The 16,352-nt window shown below is 41.0% G+C and overlaps 1 protein-coding gene across 4 annotated transcripts in view; it reads left to right on the top strand.

The window, feature by feature from the left end:
• Positions 1-15,632, top strand: part of TRAPPC9 (trafficking protein particle complex subunit 9) — a 443,292-nt gene extending 427,660 nt beyond the window's left edge. For all 4 annotated transcript variants that reach the window (XM_064154350.1, XM_064154351.1, XM_064154352.1 and 1 more), the window contains 2 exons: positions 4,879-5,102; positions 12,427-15,632. In XM_064154350.1, the coding sequence (XP_064010420.1) occupies positions 4,879-5,102; positions 12,427-12,594 (392 nt within the window). In that variant the 3' untranslated portion in view covers positions 12,595-15,632. The remainder of the gene's footprint in view (positions 1-4,878; positions 5,103-12,426) is intronic.
• Positions 15,633-16,352: the final 720 nt, after the last annotated feature.

Here is a 16,352-nt window from a genome sequence, read left to right as displayed (position 1 = left end):
TTTTTGAACCTATTTTGAAATGAATTATTAAAAAAAAAATTCTGCTGCCTTCTTAAGTTCTTTGCAAAATCCTGAGCAAACATTCTTTCAGAAGGCAGCAGGAGAAAAGGAAAGGGAGGAAATTGTTCCAGACAGCATGGCTGGCCTTTTTCTTACTCTTTTAGGGTAATTAGAAGTGAGGCTGTCCTGGACAGACATTTTAATTAGCACTTAAGGATTAGTGAACACAGGAAAACTGAGTCATTCTGTGACACTTTCACTGCATCGGCTCTGGCCTGGGCTCTTGGTCTCTGGCTTTCCTTCATGGATGTAGCTGGTGGACATTATATCTGGAGACACCAGCATCATTATTGCTCCTCTCTCCTCAAATCACTGCTCTCCCAGTTCACAGACTGAGATGTGTATGACTGGTATTTTGGAACATATTAAATACTTTAAAAATAGTTGGTTGACTAAAATTCCCCTAGCTATCACAATACTGCTGAGCAAAGCTTGGCTTTCTAGGTGTGAATACTGCTTTTACCTTTTGTGTGAGAAGTATTTACTCCTTTGGGCATCTCTTGCCCTGAGTATTGTTGATCGACTTGTTTGTGCAAAACGATATACCTCTGCTGGGTGTTTGCTCAAAGTCTTGAGCCAGGTTGCCAGCTGCAGTAATGGCAGAGGCCACTGTAGCTGCATCAGTTGGGGATTCAACATCCAGTCTTAAAGCAAATATCCAATGGAAATTTCTCCTTCCCCTACTGTAAAGATGAGCACAAACATTCTTTCTTTGTCTTGTTTTTTTAATATCACTTCCTGGTTTTTAATATCAATCCAAACTTGAGTGAGGAGAGTAAACATTGCTGGAATATGCGTTTCTGCTGAGATTAAACATGTATTTGTACATGGCTTTCCAAAATTAAACTTTCTCCTTGGCAAACAAGGGGTTTGGTGCAGAAGTGGAACCAGTAATGACTCAAGACTCTCGATGTACAGATGGCCCAAGGTGTTGTGAGTGCTTACATGGAAACTTTACAAAGTAGCAAGAACAGTTTACTGTGTGTTAATGCAAGCAGAGTAAATAACACAAAATGTTAATAATGCCTGGTATTCATTTCCAGGGTGCTCCTCTGGGTGATATAGGCAGAAATGCACCTGCCAGGTGATGGTAAATGATGTTTTTCTTGTGGAGTAGTGGTTATCCTCCTGTTAATAGCATTTATTCCCTTTCCCTGAGAGTTCTGAGATACTGAAGGAATGACACTATAAAAATTCCAATGTATTAGTTTCATATAATGGTCTCTTTCTGTGGCGTTAATAAACATCTTCTATCAGCTCGCCCATGGAGGTAGCTTTTCCAGTTCAAAAAATTATTTCACAGATATCCTAAAAGTCTTGGCTTAGGCCATCAGTGAGACACCAAAGCTTTCCAATCACTGTTCTCAGTGGCTTGAATCATCCTTATCCTTTGCCTTCCAAAATGTGTTGGACAACATATTCTCTCTTGGTACAACAATCACTTAGAGAAGGTCCTAGAAATTAAATAGAGCGTTCCTGTACCTGTTGATGAGTGCATGGCAAAGACTGCATCTTTTCTTTTTTCAAGACTGCCAAACATTGCAGGTCAGAGTTGGCATCCAAGCATGCCAGCATAGTGGACATGTTTAGGTAAATGATAAAGAAAGGAGACGGGGGGGGGGGAAGTGGCATTCTCTTTGTTTATTAAAGTACTCAGAAAGGATTTAATTTCTAATTAGAAGGATATTTGTACCCTTATCAGGTTTATGCCTTCACCTTTATAAGCACTTTATATATGCTGGGTTTATTAAACTTGTTGTTTCCGGTTTTTTGAAGTACTCTTTGTTTCTCTTATATCTGAATGTTGGGAGGACAGAGATGCAGCCATTACTGTCTTCTGTGCTAGTGAACTGTATCTTTCGATTCAGAGCTCCTGTATACTGAAGCCAATAATGATTCACTCTCACAGCAGTGGTGTGAGCAGTCTCAGCTTTTATATGCCATCTGTGTGAGCGAGCTGAATCTGCAGAAATGGGACCCTGTACACATGGCTTTTCCTCTGTTCATGGATGAAAATATTAAAGCATATCCGTATGGCCCATGCGATGTTTTCTGTGTCAGGAAGTGAGTAAAACTGCCTGTCACACCAAGCTGTTCTCTCTGATGAAAGGGGGCTGTTTTTAAACACTTCTTTCCATAGTATTTTGCACGCCAGCCATGTGTGTTTTCTCATCTGACATCTCATTGAGATCCTTGGCTTCAGTACTGCAGGAGGGAAGGGTGTGCTGAGAGGAAAGGAAATGATCTCTCAATGTGTACACAAGCACGTGTGCACACAGACACTCTTACATCAATTTTAAATGAATGGGTTGTTGGTTTTTTTCGGAATATGGAAGAAAATTAATCTGGTTGAATGAGATTTAATTGCTTCCCTTTTGTTTGAATGTTCTATTTTGGCATGAAGATATTAGGAAGCAGTGGTCTGAGCTATTATTAGATACAAGGGGAAAGGCAGAGGGCAAAGGGTTCATTTACAATTCCTACAGCAGAATATTGAATTTTAAAGCTAAAAGGCAAGTTGATGAGCAATAAAGGTTCATCCACTTACCTTATTGAGTATTTTTGAAGGATTATGTTGGCCTAGGGAGCTAACCATTCACACATCTGTAAGACTCTGATGTCTGCAGAAACCAGATTTTGTATTGTTTTTTAAATTTGTGTTTGTTTGTTTTAAGGAAAGCAGTCAGCTTACAGGGAGAAGATTGAAAACATAAACTAGTAGTAAATAATGACTTTATAAAAACACATTTATTTAGAAGGAGGCAAGTGGACCCCACTTCTGCAGCAAGAGGCTGGGGAGCATACAGATTATGCACACAGGCAGGTGTTTTTGTGCTTGAAAAATTTGAGTCAGTGAATCCCAGATAATGGCAAACCACTATGACTGCTTCTGTGGCTCCGTGCTCTCAGGGCAATCCTGCAAGAAGCAATGCGATCATGCTGGGCAGGAGAACCTATAACATGAGAGTGTGCTATTGCAAAAGAAATCCAACTGATTTTCTAGTCCTTTCCTTAAATGCAGTGATTAAAACGTTCATAGATTCAGAGAATGGTTGAGGTCAGCAGGGACCTCTGGAGGCCATCTGGTCTAACCTGCTCAAGCAGAGCCACCTAGACCAAAGACTGTGGCCAGACAGCTGTTGAGTACCTTCAAGGATGGAGACTTCCCAGCTTCTCTGGGCAGCTTGTGCCAGTGCTTCATTGCCATCACAGTAAAAAATGTATGTCCACATGTCTCTAATACTGAAGAGCCCAGAACTGGACACAGCACTCCTAGTGTGGCCTCACCAGTGGTCTTGTCAAAAATTTGGCATGTCCTTTCAAAAGAAAAGTTTTGGCAGAAGAAGTCCAGCTGGGACACTGGCTTGGGATTTGGATAGCTGCAGCTTGGGCATGCAGAGTTGTTTTGTTCTCATTTTGCTAAGCCTTTTGTATCTGGTTTTGCTGCTGCATGTGGGCAGCTTTGGTTGTGGAGGGTTTTTCATGTGGGCATCTGGGTAGCTCAGCTTTGCTGACCTGACCTCTGGAACAAGTCCATCTTTATGAACTTCTTTCTTCTGTGGTGTTAGCTATTTCATTTTATTGTTTTTTAACCCAGTTGCTGTACAAAAAGCTTGTTCAGTTTTCCAGGCTAAAGGGCAGCACGAGAACGTGCATCATTTTGTAGCTTTTTGTCTAAGGCAACAAAACAAAAATAAGTTTTTATAAAAAATATGTAGTTTTGTGTTTTCTGTGAAAGCTCCTGAAGCATAAAGCGGGGATATTACTAATGTAAATCTGATGCTGTTAGCAGAGGATAATGTGCTGTATGTCATAAGGCGAGTGAATGAGGAGGAACTGGAGTGACTGAAATGCCTTATGGCCATAGGAGATTGTGGGGACAGGTATTCACACAGAGGGTGCTTGCTTACATGTGCCCAGGGCTTTCTCTTATCTCTGAACATGAGCCCATAGTGAAACAGAAATGTTCCTGCATTAATAGTGCATCAGAGATAAGCCTCATCAGAGAAATGCAGTGTACTGCACAACTGGGAACCCTTTTGGAGTGGGGAGTTGGACCAGCAATTTCATAGTGTGTCGGTAATGAAACATTTTGGTTCTGTATAAGCAAATGGGCAAGGTTAGTGGACACATTATTCTGGCTGTCATTGTCCCAGCAGTAACCAATTTATAGGCATTATATTTTCTACTATCCCAGTAAGGGGAAGAAAAGTGGAAAGTTAAAAATAGAAGTTGCAAAATGAACTCAAACACAAAGAGTGAACTAGGTTGTAGTAGTGCTGTATAATTTTAAAATCCCTTTTTTCCTTATGATCTGGACTTTAATATATGTATTATGTTGCACATTCTGGTGATGTCTTGCTCCAAAAGGTCACCTCTGTACAAGAGGATTTATTCTGGCTATATAACATGTGAACATGGGCATCTGGCCCTGGATCTATCTAGCTAACATTTGTATCAATTATTTCTGTTCGTATTTTCTTTCACCTGATGCTGTTGATTTGCCGAAATGTGAGAAATGTCTTTGGCCTTCAAGGTGCGATGTTCTTTTGGTGCCTGTGTATAGGTCATAGCTGGTTCTTTTCATGCTTTTTCAACAGTTGTGGCCAGTTATTAGCCCTTCATTGAGCTGTTTTCTGCAAGTAGTGTCTGTGCAACACTACCCCGCACAACTCTAGAGCACTGTTTTTTCTTTCCTAAGGTTAACTGACATGCATTCTTTAGTCTCATTGACGTTACCTTTTTATGTCAAGTTTCCTGTCAAGATTAATACAGTTTCTAAACAACATTATGTGGAATTGTTATCTTGATTTGCAGATATCCTTGTTGATGGTAAGCTTTGTGACTGTGATATTGTGGTGAACTGCAAAGTAGGAGACCCCATCCCATTGGAGGTGAAGCTGACCAACTGGAGCAAGCGCTGTGTGGGGCCCTTCGCTCTCACCGTGACACCCTACCAGGACTACCAAAATGGGGTGCACAACTATGAGCTGCAAGATGCAATCACCTTTGTGGGCTCTAACACCTTCTACATTGATTCAGTGAGTCTTTCTATCAGATGTATCACAATTTGGGATGATGGGTTTTTTTTAAGGAATACTAATTTGTAGAAAGCTTCATGATCATGACAGCTATTGGTGAAGGTGCTGCTACCTTTGGGGACAAGGAATCATCTCTCTGAAATTAAGAGTGTAATTTCCTTTCATGGAAGCCTCTAGTAACCTGTTAGAGATGACAACTCGTGGTCACTCCAGATCTGGCTAAATGTGACTGAGTAACCTAGATAAAATGTTTAATACCATTTTGCCAGTCCCCTGAGCCATCCAGTGCAACCTGCTGTAATAGATTTGAAATAACTTTTTCTCTTTAGTCCATAAGAAATATTCCCCAGGCTGAGCCACGGAGCTCAGTGAATCAGTTATAGTCAGGTCTTGAGGAAATGCAACAGATTGCAAAAGAAAATGCTAAACATTAATGACCAGTCTGAGGAACTGGTTCATTTCCTTATCACTTTGCATTCTCTTCTAAAGCCATAACAAAAAGTAGAAGCCATGCTTAAAACTGTATAAAGAAGTACCTTCTTTGGACAAGTGAGATTTCAATTTTTCTCTCAATTTCTTCTTTAGAAAATTCATGTCTGGGAGTTTTTTGCTTCTAAAGCAAGACACTGGAAATAAGGACAAAACTACTCTCTTGCACATCCCTCCCCCAAAACTCAAAACAGTATTAAAAAGGAGTAAAAAACATACGGAGTGCTGCACAGTGGAATGAACAGTGTTTGTGGTAACCTATGAAATAAATATGAAGAAGAAAGTGACTGTTTGGGACCTTTGCTTAGGTCAGATTGCTGATAAAAAACACCTGTCAGAAGGGAACATCTAAGTGAACCTTAGTAAGAAAGAATGAAAGGTTAAGCATAGGGGTAGGAACCGTGTGTATTTTTCAATTATGGGAAGAAAATATTCCCCAAAGCCAGTGAGCATGGACTACACCATCAACTTACAGTGGTGGCTAACTATATTCTTAGGTGTGTAATTTAAATACGTCAACAGAAATAATTAAGAGATTATTTTCTTTGGCTCTGTTCCTGATAATGTGGGGTTTTTAATCAGAGTGCCAGTGTTTGGATGCCCAACTGCCGAAGGGCCTGACCCTCGAGGCTAATGAGGGGAAAGGGAGATGTCTGCATAATGTGTTCTTACCTTCTGATTGAGGCTCCTATGGGGCAAAAAGTCAGAAGGTCGTACTCTGCAGTCCCTGCTTTTGCGCCCTTGTTCAATATTGTGACATTTCTCCTGTAAACACAGTTCCCCATAAGGTAAAAATAAGAGTAGTTTTCTGCTGCTTGTCCTCCTTTTCATTCAGAAAGGTGAAATGAAGAAAAATGTCAACTCTTAGACAAGAAGTGTTAAGTTTTGTGGAATATAGTACTGATATGTGTCAGCATGCTTAGTCATCTTTTTCTGAGGCATAGAACCCTGATCATGGAAGAAAATTCTTCAAACAGGTCAACTCAATCTAATGCTGTCAGAGGTCTTTTCATCCCCCGTAATAAGTGATTTCATAATGGAAAGAGGATCTCAGAAAAGTGTACCTGTTTTGGAGATGAGAACGAAGTCCTGGTTTGTGCATTTGATGCTTCAGGGAGGAATGAACATACTCAGAATTGTGTTCATGTCCTGAGTTTGGCAGAAACTCAGACAAGTGCTGGTTAAGAATCTGAAGAAGCTCATGCTTGAGTGAACTAAAAGAGAGTCAAAATTTCTCCTTTTTGTAAATACAAGCTGAGATACTGGAGCAGATCTTCTGCTGCTGTAACTCACTGCTGCTCTCTTGAAGCTATTAGACATATGCCCATTATTTTTATAAACTAAAGTCATGGTCACAGTTCTTTTGCCTGTTTGTGATTTGAGATGTTGCCATCTCCCAGCTGCTTGTTTCTGCCCCTGTTCAAAGAAATTCTTCCATTTCCCCCAACAGATCCAGCAGGACATATGGTGTGAACATAGGGTTTTTAGGTAATGTTGGCCAGGTTAGCAAAACCCACATTTGTCAGTAGTTTAAATTAATTGGGCTGACTTTGCACTGACACTGGCAAGGAGCTGGTGATGTGATTTATTGTGCCACGACGTTGGGTGGGAGGAAGAATGGAGAGCTACTCTATGGTTTGGCATATTAGTTGTGTATGGTCAAAAGCAAATGGGAGCATCAGGTGTTACAGCAAGAGAAAGCCCTGAAAGCCCCTTCTTAGGCCCTGAAAATCTGGTCTGCACAACATTATCGGTGATCACCTCAATGTGATTTCTCAGCAGTAAAAACAAACCACAAATGCTCTCTGCATTCCTAAATGTGGTTTCATATTAGGTCTGAAGCTTGGCAAATCACAATTACTTTGTTTCCAGATGAAAAAGTTTTGTATCAGTTTTTTCTGCTACCTTGAAGACAGGATACATACAGGAATTTTCAGCATGCACGTTTTGCCTCACAGTATGAATATAAATTGTTTAAAGGGTAAAAGTCATACAATTTTGTATTTCTCTTTCTTGTGGTTTGAAGCCCAGGTTAGATGATTTATCTCAGAGGTAGCATAATGAATACTTATTCATCTTTTTGTGCTCTTACTTCAGTTCAATGCAGCAGTTTCACTTTGTGTCACAAAGTTTCTTCTGGGATATACTACTTCAAAAAGCAAATTCTTTTACTGAAAATTTTAGAGGGTACTGAGATATTTCCATACATTTTACATTAAGTACAATATTTCTAAGCAAAACTTCTAATTTGGTTAGCCTTACCTTCCTTTATCTATATTTAACAGAAAAGGTGACATCATCAGTTACCATTTAGACAGCAGACATTTTTGTGCAGTGCTTTGACACACGAGATAGCATGGTGAACACCTACCCACTAAAATGCATTGTACTGATTAATTTTTTTATCTCAGTTCAAGCTCAGAAGTTCAGCTCTGGCCATATCTTTAGAAATTGTTAGTTCTTACCAATAGGTTAGGTTTTCTTGACTGGTTAATCAGATAGAGTTTGTGTAGCTACCAGTTGTTCATCTTCGTTTGTTGTTCTGCTTTTACCATCACTATTCTCAAGCAGATTTCTTTTCCTGCATGCTTTACCATGCACTAACTCATGTGATTGGTAGTGGGAGATGAGGAGAAATTCATTAGTAGATGGTCATTTTGAATCAGTTCAGAAGCTACGATGAGCATTTGCTCACTTCTGGCAGGTCCTCTGTGGCCCATCTGGAACAAATTAGTTTTCTTGGCACTGTTTTACTCACACTGTAAACTCTTTGGGGCAGTGAACAGTAGCTGGCACTGGCCCTAATCTCCCACTGAGCTCCGTAAGTACTACAGCAGTATAAATAAGTAGTAATTAGTTCTAAGCAATCACAGTCCCACATGGTAGCCTGGATCAGGGAAAGATTAGGATGAAGCTAGAAACTTAATTTTTCTTCTATCTCAGTAGAACAGAGGAGTAATGTGGGCATTATTTTTTTGATTCTTCAGTCTTTTTTTTTTTCCTGAGGTAGAAGCTTCCCATCTCTGGTTTCCACAATTTGATGGAATCAAGTTTTCAACAGCATCCTAGGCACACTATATAAGCATATATATATACGCAATGATGCTACCAGGCCCGTGTGCTGCTTAGATCAAATGACAATACAGATTTGGTGTGGATAAGGCACTAGTGTGTGATCTCTCTGTTTCTCATGGATTAGCTACATCATGCATTGCAGTCAGTGGGATGCTGTGCACTCAGATACAGAAGGAAACGTCTGACTTGTGTACACATCTGAACAAGTCAGAGGGATTGAAGAGAAATTCATCAGGGTTGATGAAGTTTAGAGGATAGTTTACCTTGTTCTAGATTTGATCAGGTGAATCCTTATGCTGAACAGCTGGCTCAGATGTGAACAGGTGTTTTGGTGGATTCAGTTCCAGACTGAGAGATCTGAGTAAGTAGGTGTTACTACAGATTTTGACCAACTAAGCTCTCACTAGTCAGTGGAGATGTGGTTTGCAGCCAGTAGAACCTGGGATAAGATTCAATTTCCTCAAAGTGTCTACCATCATTTAGGTGCTGTGGGCATCCCTCCTGGCCTCTACTTGGTGTCAGAAATCCTTTAAGTTATCATGTAAATGTTACCGGCCCTGTGTAGATGTCTCAGTGCTTCAGTTTTAGTCAGCGTCTCAGTTTTGGTCATCCCAAATGTCTCAAGGTGCCTGTGTTTATACAATTGATTCTATAGACTGGATAGGCAGACCATTCTGTCTTTCCTTGACTGGCTGCATTGACCAGATGTCTTCTCACCATCGTAGGAGCATGGCTGCCCAGTGTGCAGAAGGACACCTGAACGTAGGTGATTTAATCGCAAAACTAGTCCTCTGCATGGTATTCCAGTTGGGTTGGGCATGACCTGACCTGACCTGACTGCTGCTAATGTACTTGTGGTCTTCTGGGAATGTTTATAGGCAGGCCCACTAGAGAGGCAGCCTTACTTTCCCAAGTTACTTACTATTTGGAAGGAACTTCTTGTAACTTCTGGAGAGCTGCTTGCATCTCAACAGTGCTGCACAAAGGGAGATGGGCTGCAGGAACCTTACTCCTTTGCTCCTTGATGAAGAAACAGATAAGTGGTGGAGAGATTTGCACTGTAAAGGCTGGAGAAACAAGCAACCACACAGGCAGAACTTCAAATGAGGGTAAAGGACAGTGATGGTGCTGATGCACTTGAAGCAACCTTCCTTTTTGTCAAGGGCTCTGATCAGGGCTGTTACAGATGTATGGTGCAGCTAGATTAAGAAAAATGGAATGGGAGCTTCAAAAAGGTATGGGTCCCAAGGAGGCTTCATTTGCTCTTTGCCTCCATCCGTTGCTGGCATTTGTGCCTGTCACTGTCCTCCTCTGCGTGCAAGTCCACATCAGTTCCAGTGAGGTGGAAATAAGGCAGACGGCCCTGGGAGGGGGAAAGGAAGCAAGAGGGGAAGCTGCTTGATGTTCTGCTTGTCCAGACGCAGTGCTAGAGGGCAAGAACTTGTACCCAGTGAGGAGGGGAGATGCCAAGGACAGGAGTGAGGACAACAGCTGTGCTTGCTCTGGTCACTGACGTAGATTATGTAGTTTGCTGTAGGTCAGTGAAAGTGCTCAGCATCAAAGCCAAAAGGAGCCTGGGCTCTGCCAGCTCTGATGCTGTTACTGCTTATGCAGGTCCCTGTTCAGGAGCAGAGATTTAGGGGATCACAGAATTACAGAAACATTCCAGCTGGAAAAGAGCCCCAGGATCACCAAATCTGACCATTTTCCCTACTCTACAAAGTTCACCCTTAAACCATATCCTTAACCACTACATCCAGGTGACTTTTAAACACATCCTGGGTTGGTGACTCCACCACCTCCATTGGCAGCCCATTGCAATGCCTGACCACTTTTTCTGTGAAAAAAAGTTTCCTAATGTCCAGTCTAAACCCACCCAGTCACAGCTTGAGGCAGTTCTCTCTTGTTTTATCACTCTTTACCTGTGAGAAGAGACCAGCAGCAGCCTTTCCACAACATCCTTTCAGGTAGTTGTAGACAGCAATGAGATTTCCCCTTAGCCTCCTTTTCTTCAAGCTTACCAGCCCCAGCTCCCTCAGTCAATCTTCGTAAGATTCATTCAACAAAATATTCAATGTCAAAGCCTGATACTTCAGGGGACTACACCAGGTGCATGTCTGATGGCTTAAAGGACCAGCAATGAGGGTTCAAAAACACCTAGAAGAGGAGAAAATGGAAACAAATAGCTTATTCCTCTCACACTCAAAAACTACAGAGCAGCTTCCTCACTGGAGATGGTGACAGGCAGTTTGCAGTTCTCAATATTGCTAAGGTGCCTCACAGCCCTGGAGACTTTTCAGCCCATGCTCTCCTCCGCCATGGCCTAGTCGTCATCCTTGTTCTGGCCTTCCTATGCAGCGGCAAGATGTCCTTCAGCAAAGTGTATCCATAGTCACTTCCCCAGTTAATACTTATTGCTGGTGTCCCAGTTTACCATATGGTTAAACTTTTTAGAGTGGTCAAAAGGGTTAATAGTCTATGTTGGAGTCTTCATCCCTTCACTGCTCCAGGCAGTAATGTCCCATCAGTTCCCAGTGCGATCCCTTGCAAGTGTTTTCTTCCCCTGAATCCAATCATTTGTGGCTCATCTGCAGAGCTCAGTGCTCCTGGTTCGAGCACGAGAGTTTTGTTTGTGTTTGGGCTAGAGTCTTGGCTGACCAGTGATATATCATGCTGTCATTTGGAATCAACACTGGACTCTGTAACGAGATGGACACTGAGGTGTTTGGAGATGACCTAAGAAGGGGCCATTGCCAATGAGTATTCAAGTGAAAAAGAAAATACATGGGCCCAGCTCTATCAATGAAAGTAGACCCCATGAGTATATTTTGAGCTGATGGTTTCAGGATCCAGGGAGCAAAAGATAACTGGTAAGGTCATCTTGGCTGAGGGAAGGCCAGTACTGAGGAGCATTAGATGCTCTTTGTTTGACCTTTTCCACTGGGATGAAGCCGACTTTGCACAGTTTTTTAATTAATTCCATCCAGTGGAATGCTTCTGTGGGCTTTGTGCTGACTCTGTCTTTTGCATCTTCTGAAGCTTCAACCCAATTCTGGACACCCTGAAACTGGATTTTACATCTTATGAAACAAATATTGATTCAAATAGTATCACATGCTGAGCAGCCCTGGGATTGTTAAACTTAGAAATGACTATGTCTTGCTGAAATCATGGCCTAAGAGATGTATTTGTTGTGAAGACATGGATTGTAAGTAGTTTTTGTGAAGGGGTATAGGTAGATGCAGAATCCTCTATTTAGTTTGGACAAGTTAAATAAGGATGGCTACTTTTCTTAGACTGCTTCTTGCTGAACTTAATTGTTTCAATGATAGTGATATTAAGGATTCTGATTAGAAAATTCAGTCAGATTGTGTCTTAATAATAAGTGGGGATTAATTTAGTTATTACTGGATTGTTAAATGATGTTTAACCCTGTGTCTAACATGAGTTCAAAGCCATGATTTAGACCTTTAAATATAGATGTTGATAAATGCAGTCTAAGGACTGCGTTTGGGTGACCTCTGCCTTAAACACTGTTCTGGAATCAGTGACTCCTGTGTTCTGGTTTAAGCTGTTCCATAGATTCGCTTCGTGAAAGAATTTTCAGTGCTCTAGTTTCAGCATTGCTAGATCAGGGACAAGACCTTTAGCCTTTTGTTGAGATGTGAATCTAGAATACTTGAAGAACCTATTGAATTGCAAAGTGTGATTTGTTTTGTTGATGGTTTAATTGTACTGATTTCCACGTTCTCTTTTCCAGGTGAAACCAACCAAAGACTCTGTGTACTTTGGAGCACTTCTGTTTCTTTACACAGGTGATTTCTACCTGAATATCAAATTCCATGAAGACAACTGCAGCAAAGAGCTGCCTCTGTCCTGGTTCTGCCTTCCTAGTGTCCATATTCGTGCTATGGAGCCTATGGTCTAAGCTGTAAATGTAGTGTGTGCTATTTGATTAACCTCAGTGCACTGAAATGCTTGGCACATCCTCTGCTTGACCCTAGCTTGTTTCTGTCCAACCCCAGGCCACAATCCCTACTTTGGAGGAACAGCTGAATGCTTTCTGAATTGGCTGATAGTCATTTGAGCAGCTGCTTTAGCTAATTTCAGAAAGAGAGAGAGAGACAGACAGACAGATTATAACTATGCTAGCATTTTCTTCTGTTTCCAAAAGGCCTTTGAATCTGCTAATAGATGCATTAGACTTCCATATACGCTATCGATATCAGTGGGTTTGAAAGGATATTGAAGGCTGAGTTTAATGATGTGTTTGGAAGTCTCAATTCCAATTTGAATAATCCCATTTTAGCATTTTTCAGCAAGAGTTGTATTTCTGTATGAAATTTCTTCTGACCTAACACTGGACCCCTGGTGTGTATCCTTGAGGTGTAGTTCTCTCTTAGATTTGTTCACAGGCTTGTACTTGTTTGCTGGCTATTTGGTGTCTGGTAGTAAATAGTAGTAATGATGCATTTTTCTGTGATATGAATATAAGAGTAGCAAATGTGCTTCCAGTTATTCGATTACTTCCCTGAGCCCAGTGTCATTTGCTTCTGGTAAAGTCACCACATTTAGTTGGGTAGATCTGTGAATGAGAAGTGAAAGACGACAATGGAAAGCTAAAAAATTCTGTCCTTGAGAAAGGAAACCAACTTTTGGGTTCCCTTGGGCTCACCTGTGAATTTCAGCTGTCACAGTTTTGTTTTATACAATCACAATTGCTTGAAATATTTGTAGATGCTTAAAGAGCCTCCAGAATTAATCATCTGGTTATTAATTTCACTTTGTGTGAGTTTTTGTAAACTCTTCTGATCAGATTTTTGATGCTAATACACTGGGCTTGATTATGTGGTTGGTTGTTTCCTTGTTTTTCTTTAGAATGGTTAAGTTTAATTATTAGGCAATTAAGGCCGTGGAATTCCTGACCATAAAAGTAGTTGATGAATGTACTGAAAATGTAGCCTGTTGAATTTCAGAATAATGTTGTTGTGTGAAGAGACTCATGTTTACCCCATGTAAAGCAGAGATGTCTTAGTTGTATGGTTAGTATATTATTTCATGGACCATGTTTCAAACCTGTCTCAGTCTTTCTTAAGCTTACAGCCACTGCTTTTTAATTTGGTAGTAGCATAGTTTTGGAGGTGGGTGCAGCAAGATGTGGCAGAGAAGCTCCAGCGAGCTCCACTTAGCTCTACACATGCTAAGTCTGCATGCACAACGTCTTTGCAGATTTTTTTGTTTGTGTAGGCTTCATCCACATGTGGCTGTACCACTCCATGCCTGACCTGGTCTATCCTGTGGAACATTAGCCTAGGATGCACATTATGACTTTCTGCACTGTGCCCAGTTGTACTTTTGGGTGTGACTGACTGATTTCCTAAGGAATGAAAGTGCTTAAGACTGAATTCATTGTGCGCTTGCTAATGACTGCAGTGTCATGGTAAATATGTTTCTACTTTGAGGGAGCTATAGGTGTGGCATGATGGCTGTATTTCTAGTGTAGGCATGGTATTACCTCTGAAAAACTGTATTGCAGCCATGGTTGCTCTCAAGCTGTGGTTCTGTATGCAGCTCTGAATGCTACAGTGGAAGTCTCCAGTCTTAAATTGATGGAAATCTGAGACAGACTGAAGATTTACTTGCAATGATGTAGTGTTCTGTCACCTGCCAGCAAGTAATGTCCAGTAAGAAAACTGTTCCTTAGACTTGCACAGTGATTCTGATCCAAAGGCACGTATAGAAAGAAGAGAGTTCAAGCAGTTGAGTCAGGCACGTTTTTCATTAGTGGAGCTCAGTTGACCAGTTTGCGCCATGAGGTTTCATTCTCTGTCACTGCATAGGCACATACACAGAAAAAATAAGACCCTGAGAGAGCAGGAATTAAAGCAGTTAATCTTCCCCATAAAAACTTGCTTTTGACATGTGTCTCTGTACTATGTTACACAACACTTGCATCAAAATCCAAACTGGGTTTTATTCAGTATTCCCAGCAGGTAATCTGCAGATGTGAGGAATATAGCGATGACTTTGTAAGGACCACATTGCATTTAAAACACAAATATTGTTAAGGCAGATACTGTGGCAGTGAAGATGCTTCAGTTTGCCCAGCTAGAGGATCATTTCCTCGTTTATTTTTGGGAGTGCTCTCTGAGAACTGAGGATAATGTTCTGTGAAGCATATACTGGGATGCAGCACTCCTGCGCCCTTTACTTATAAAAGAACCTGATCCATAGCCTGCTGAAGCGGTTGGAACAGGTTTTATTATAAGAAAAGCAAGCTGTGTATTTCTAATATACCATTATAAATCTACCATATATGCTCATAAATATAAGATCTTATGTGTGAGCTGATACTGAATGGTCTGTCTATTCATTATCTGGTAGGCCTGTCTGTCCCTTGTCAGCTTCAATGCTTAGTTGCTTCTGACATTTATGAAGAGTTTTCTCATGCTTCTACTTGTCTTGGTGAGAGAAATGAAGCACAAGAAATTCTTCCTTCTGGGCATTGGATGTTGCTTGCCCAGAAGGTGAATATTTAAGTGTTAGCATAATTTGGAGAAGAGGAAGGTAATTAAAGTAAGGATACTGCATTGCTTTTGTTTTTTGGGTGTTTTTTTTTTGTTTGTTTGTTTGTTTTTTTAATGGAAGTTTTTTACTGAGGCTGTTGTCAGGATTGGTTCATGCAGTGCTTGAATGATACTTTTCTGATATGCTCTCCTTTTCTGGAACTGAATTTGACTTTGTTTCTTCAAACCACCCAGCTGTTATTTTGAACGTGATAAGCCAAGCTGCACATTGCTACACAGATGTAAATCTGATATGATATGACTCGGTTGAATTAAATCATTCCTAATTTAAATCACCACTGCTGAGAGCAGACATTGGTCCAATATATGTATCCATTGGAGAAGCATAGGTTGTGTAAATTTCGCTGTCCAAATAAATACTTATCATGTGTTATTTACATCTCTGCCTGTCTCTATAATTCTTGATGATGTCCTTCTGTGGTTTTGCTGCTAATAGTAATGAATCTTGTGATGCTGCATTCTATTTCTGAAAGAATGTGTTAGACTGTGGAAATGAAATTTCAGTTTTGCTCAAACTTTCTCGACCTAGATAAACTCGAGGCTTTTGAATGATTTTTCCTCCATAGTGTGGTTCCTGTGGCAGTGTTGTTAGCTGTCAGTGGAGGAGAGAGAGATGTTCTTGTGTGAAAGGTTACTTATGCCTTCTAATATTGACAATGAGGCACTGGAACAGGTTGCCAAGAGAGAGGTGGTAGATGCCCCATCCCTGGAATGGATCAGTGTTGAACAGTGCTCTGAGCAGTGTGATCTAGTTGAAGATGTCCTTGCTGACTGCAGGAAGTTTGAATGAGATGACCCTTAAAGGTCTCTTCCAACCCAAGCAGCAATATGATTCTTAACATTCTCTACAGTGTCAGATGAAAGGCTGGAAAGAGGAACCTTCTGGAGGTGGTATGTTTGGTGGGAAGACTAATTGGAAGCACTTGTTTTGTGTGTATCAGTCCTGTTTGAGCTCCTTATTGTCAAGCAGTTTTCAGGATTCCGTGTTTCAGTTCCCAATCTAGAAGCTCGTAACTTGCTTAGTGAGAGCCAGCCTCACTCCCTTCCTGGTGTGGGCACTTTGTCTCTCCCTGAAATGGGGCTCTGCATTCACCCTACT

This window comes from Pogoniulus pusillus, chromosome 14 (assembly GCF_015220805.1).
Source record: "Pogoniulus pusillus isolate bPogPus1 chromosome 14, bPogPus1.pri, whole genome shotgun sequence".
NCBI lineage: Eukaryota > Metazoa > Chordata > Aves > Piciformes > Lybiidae > Pogoniulus > Pogoniulus pusillus.
Note: the sequence above shows the minus strand (reverse complement) of the source record. Positions and strands in the feature narration are given on the sequence as shown.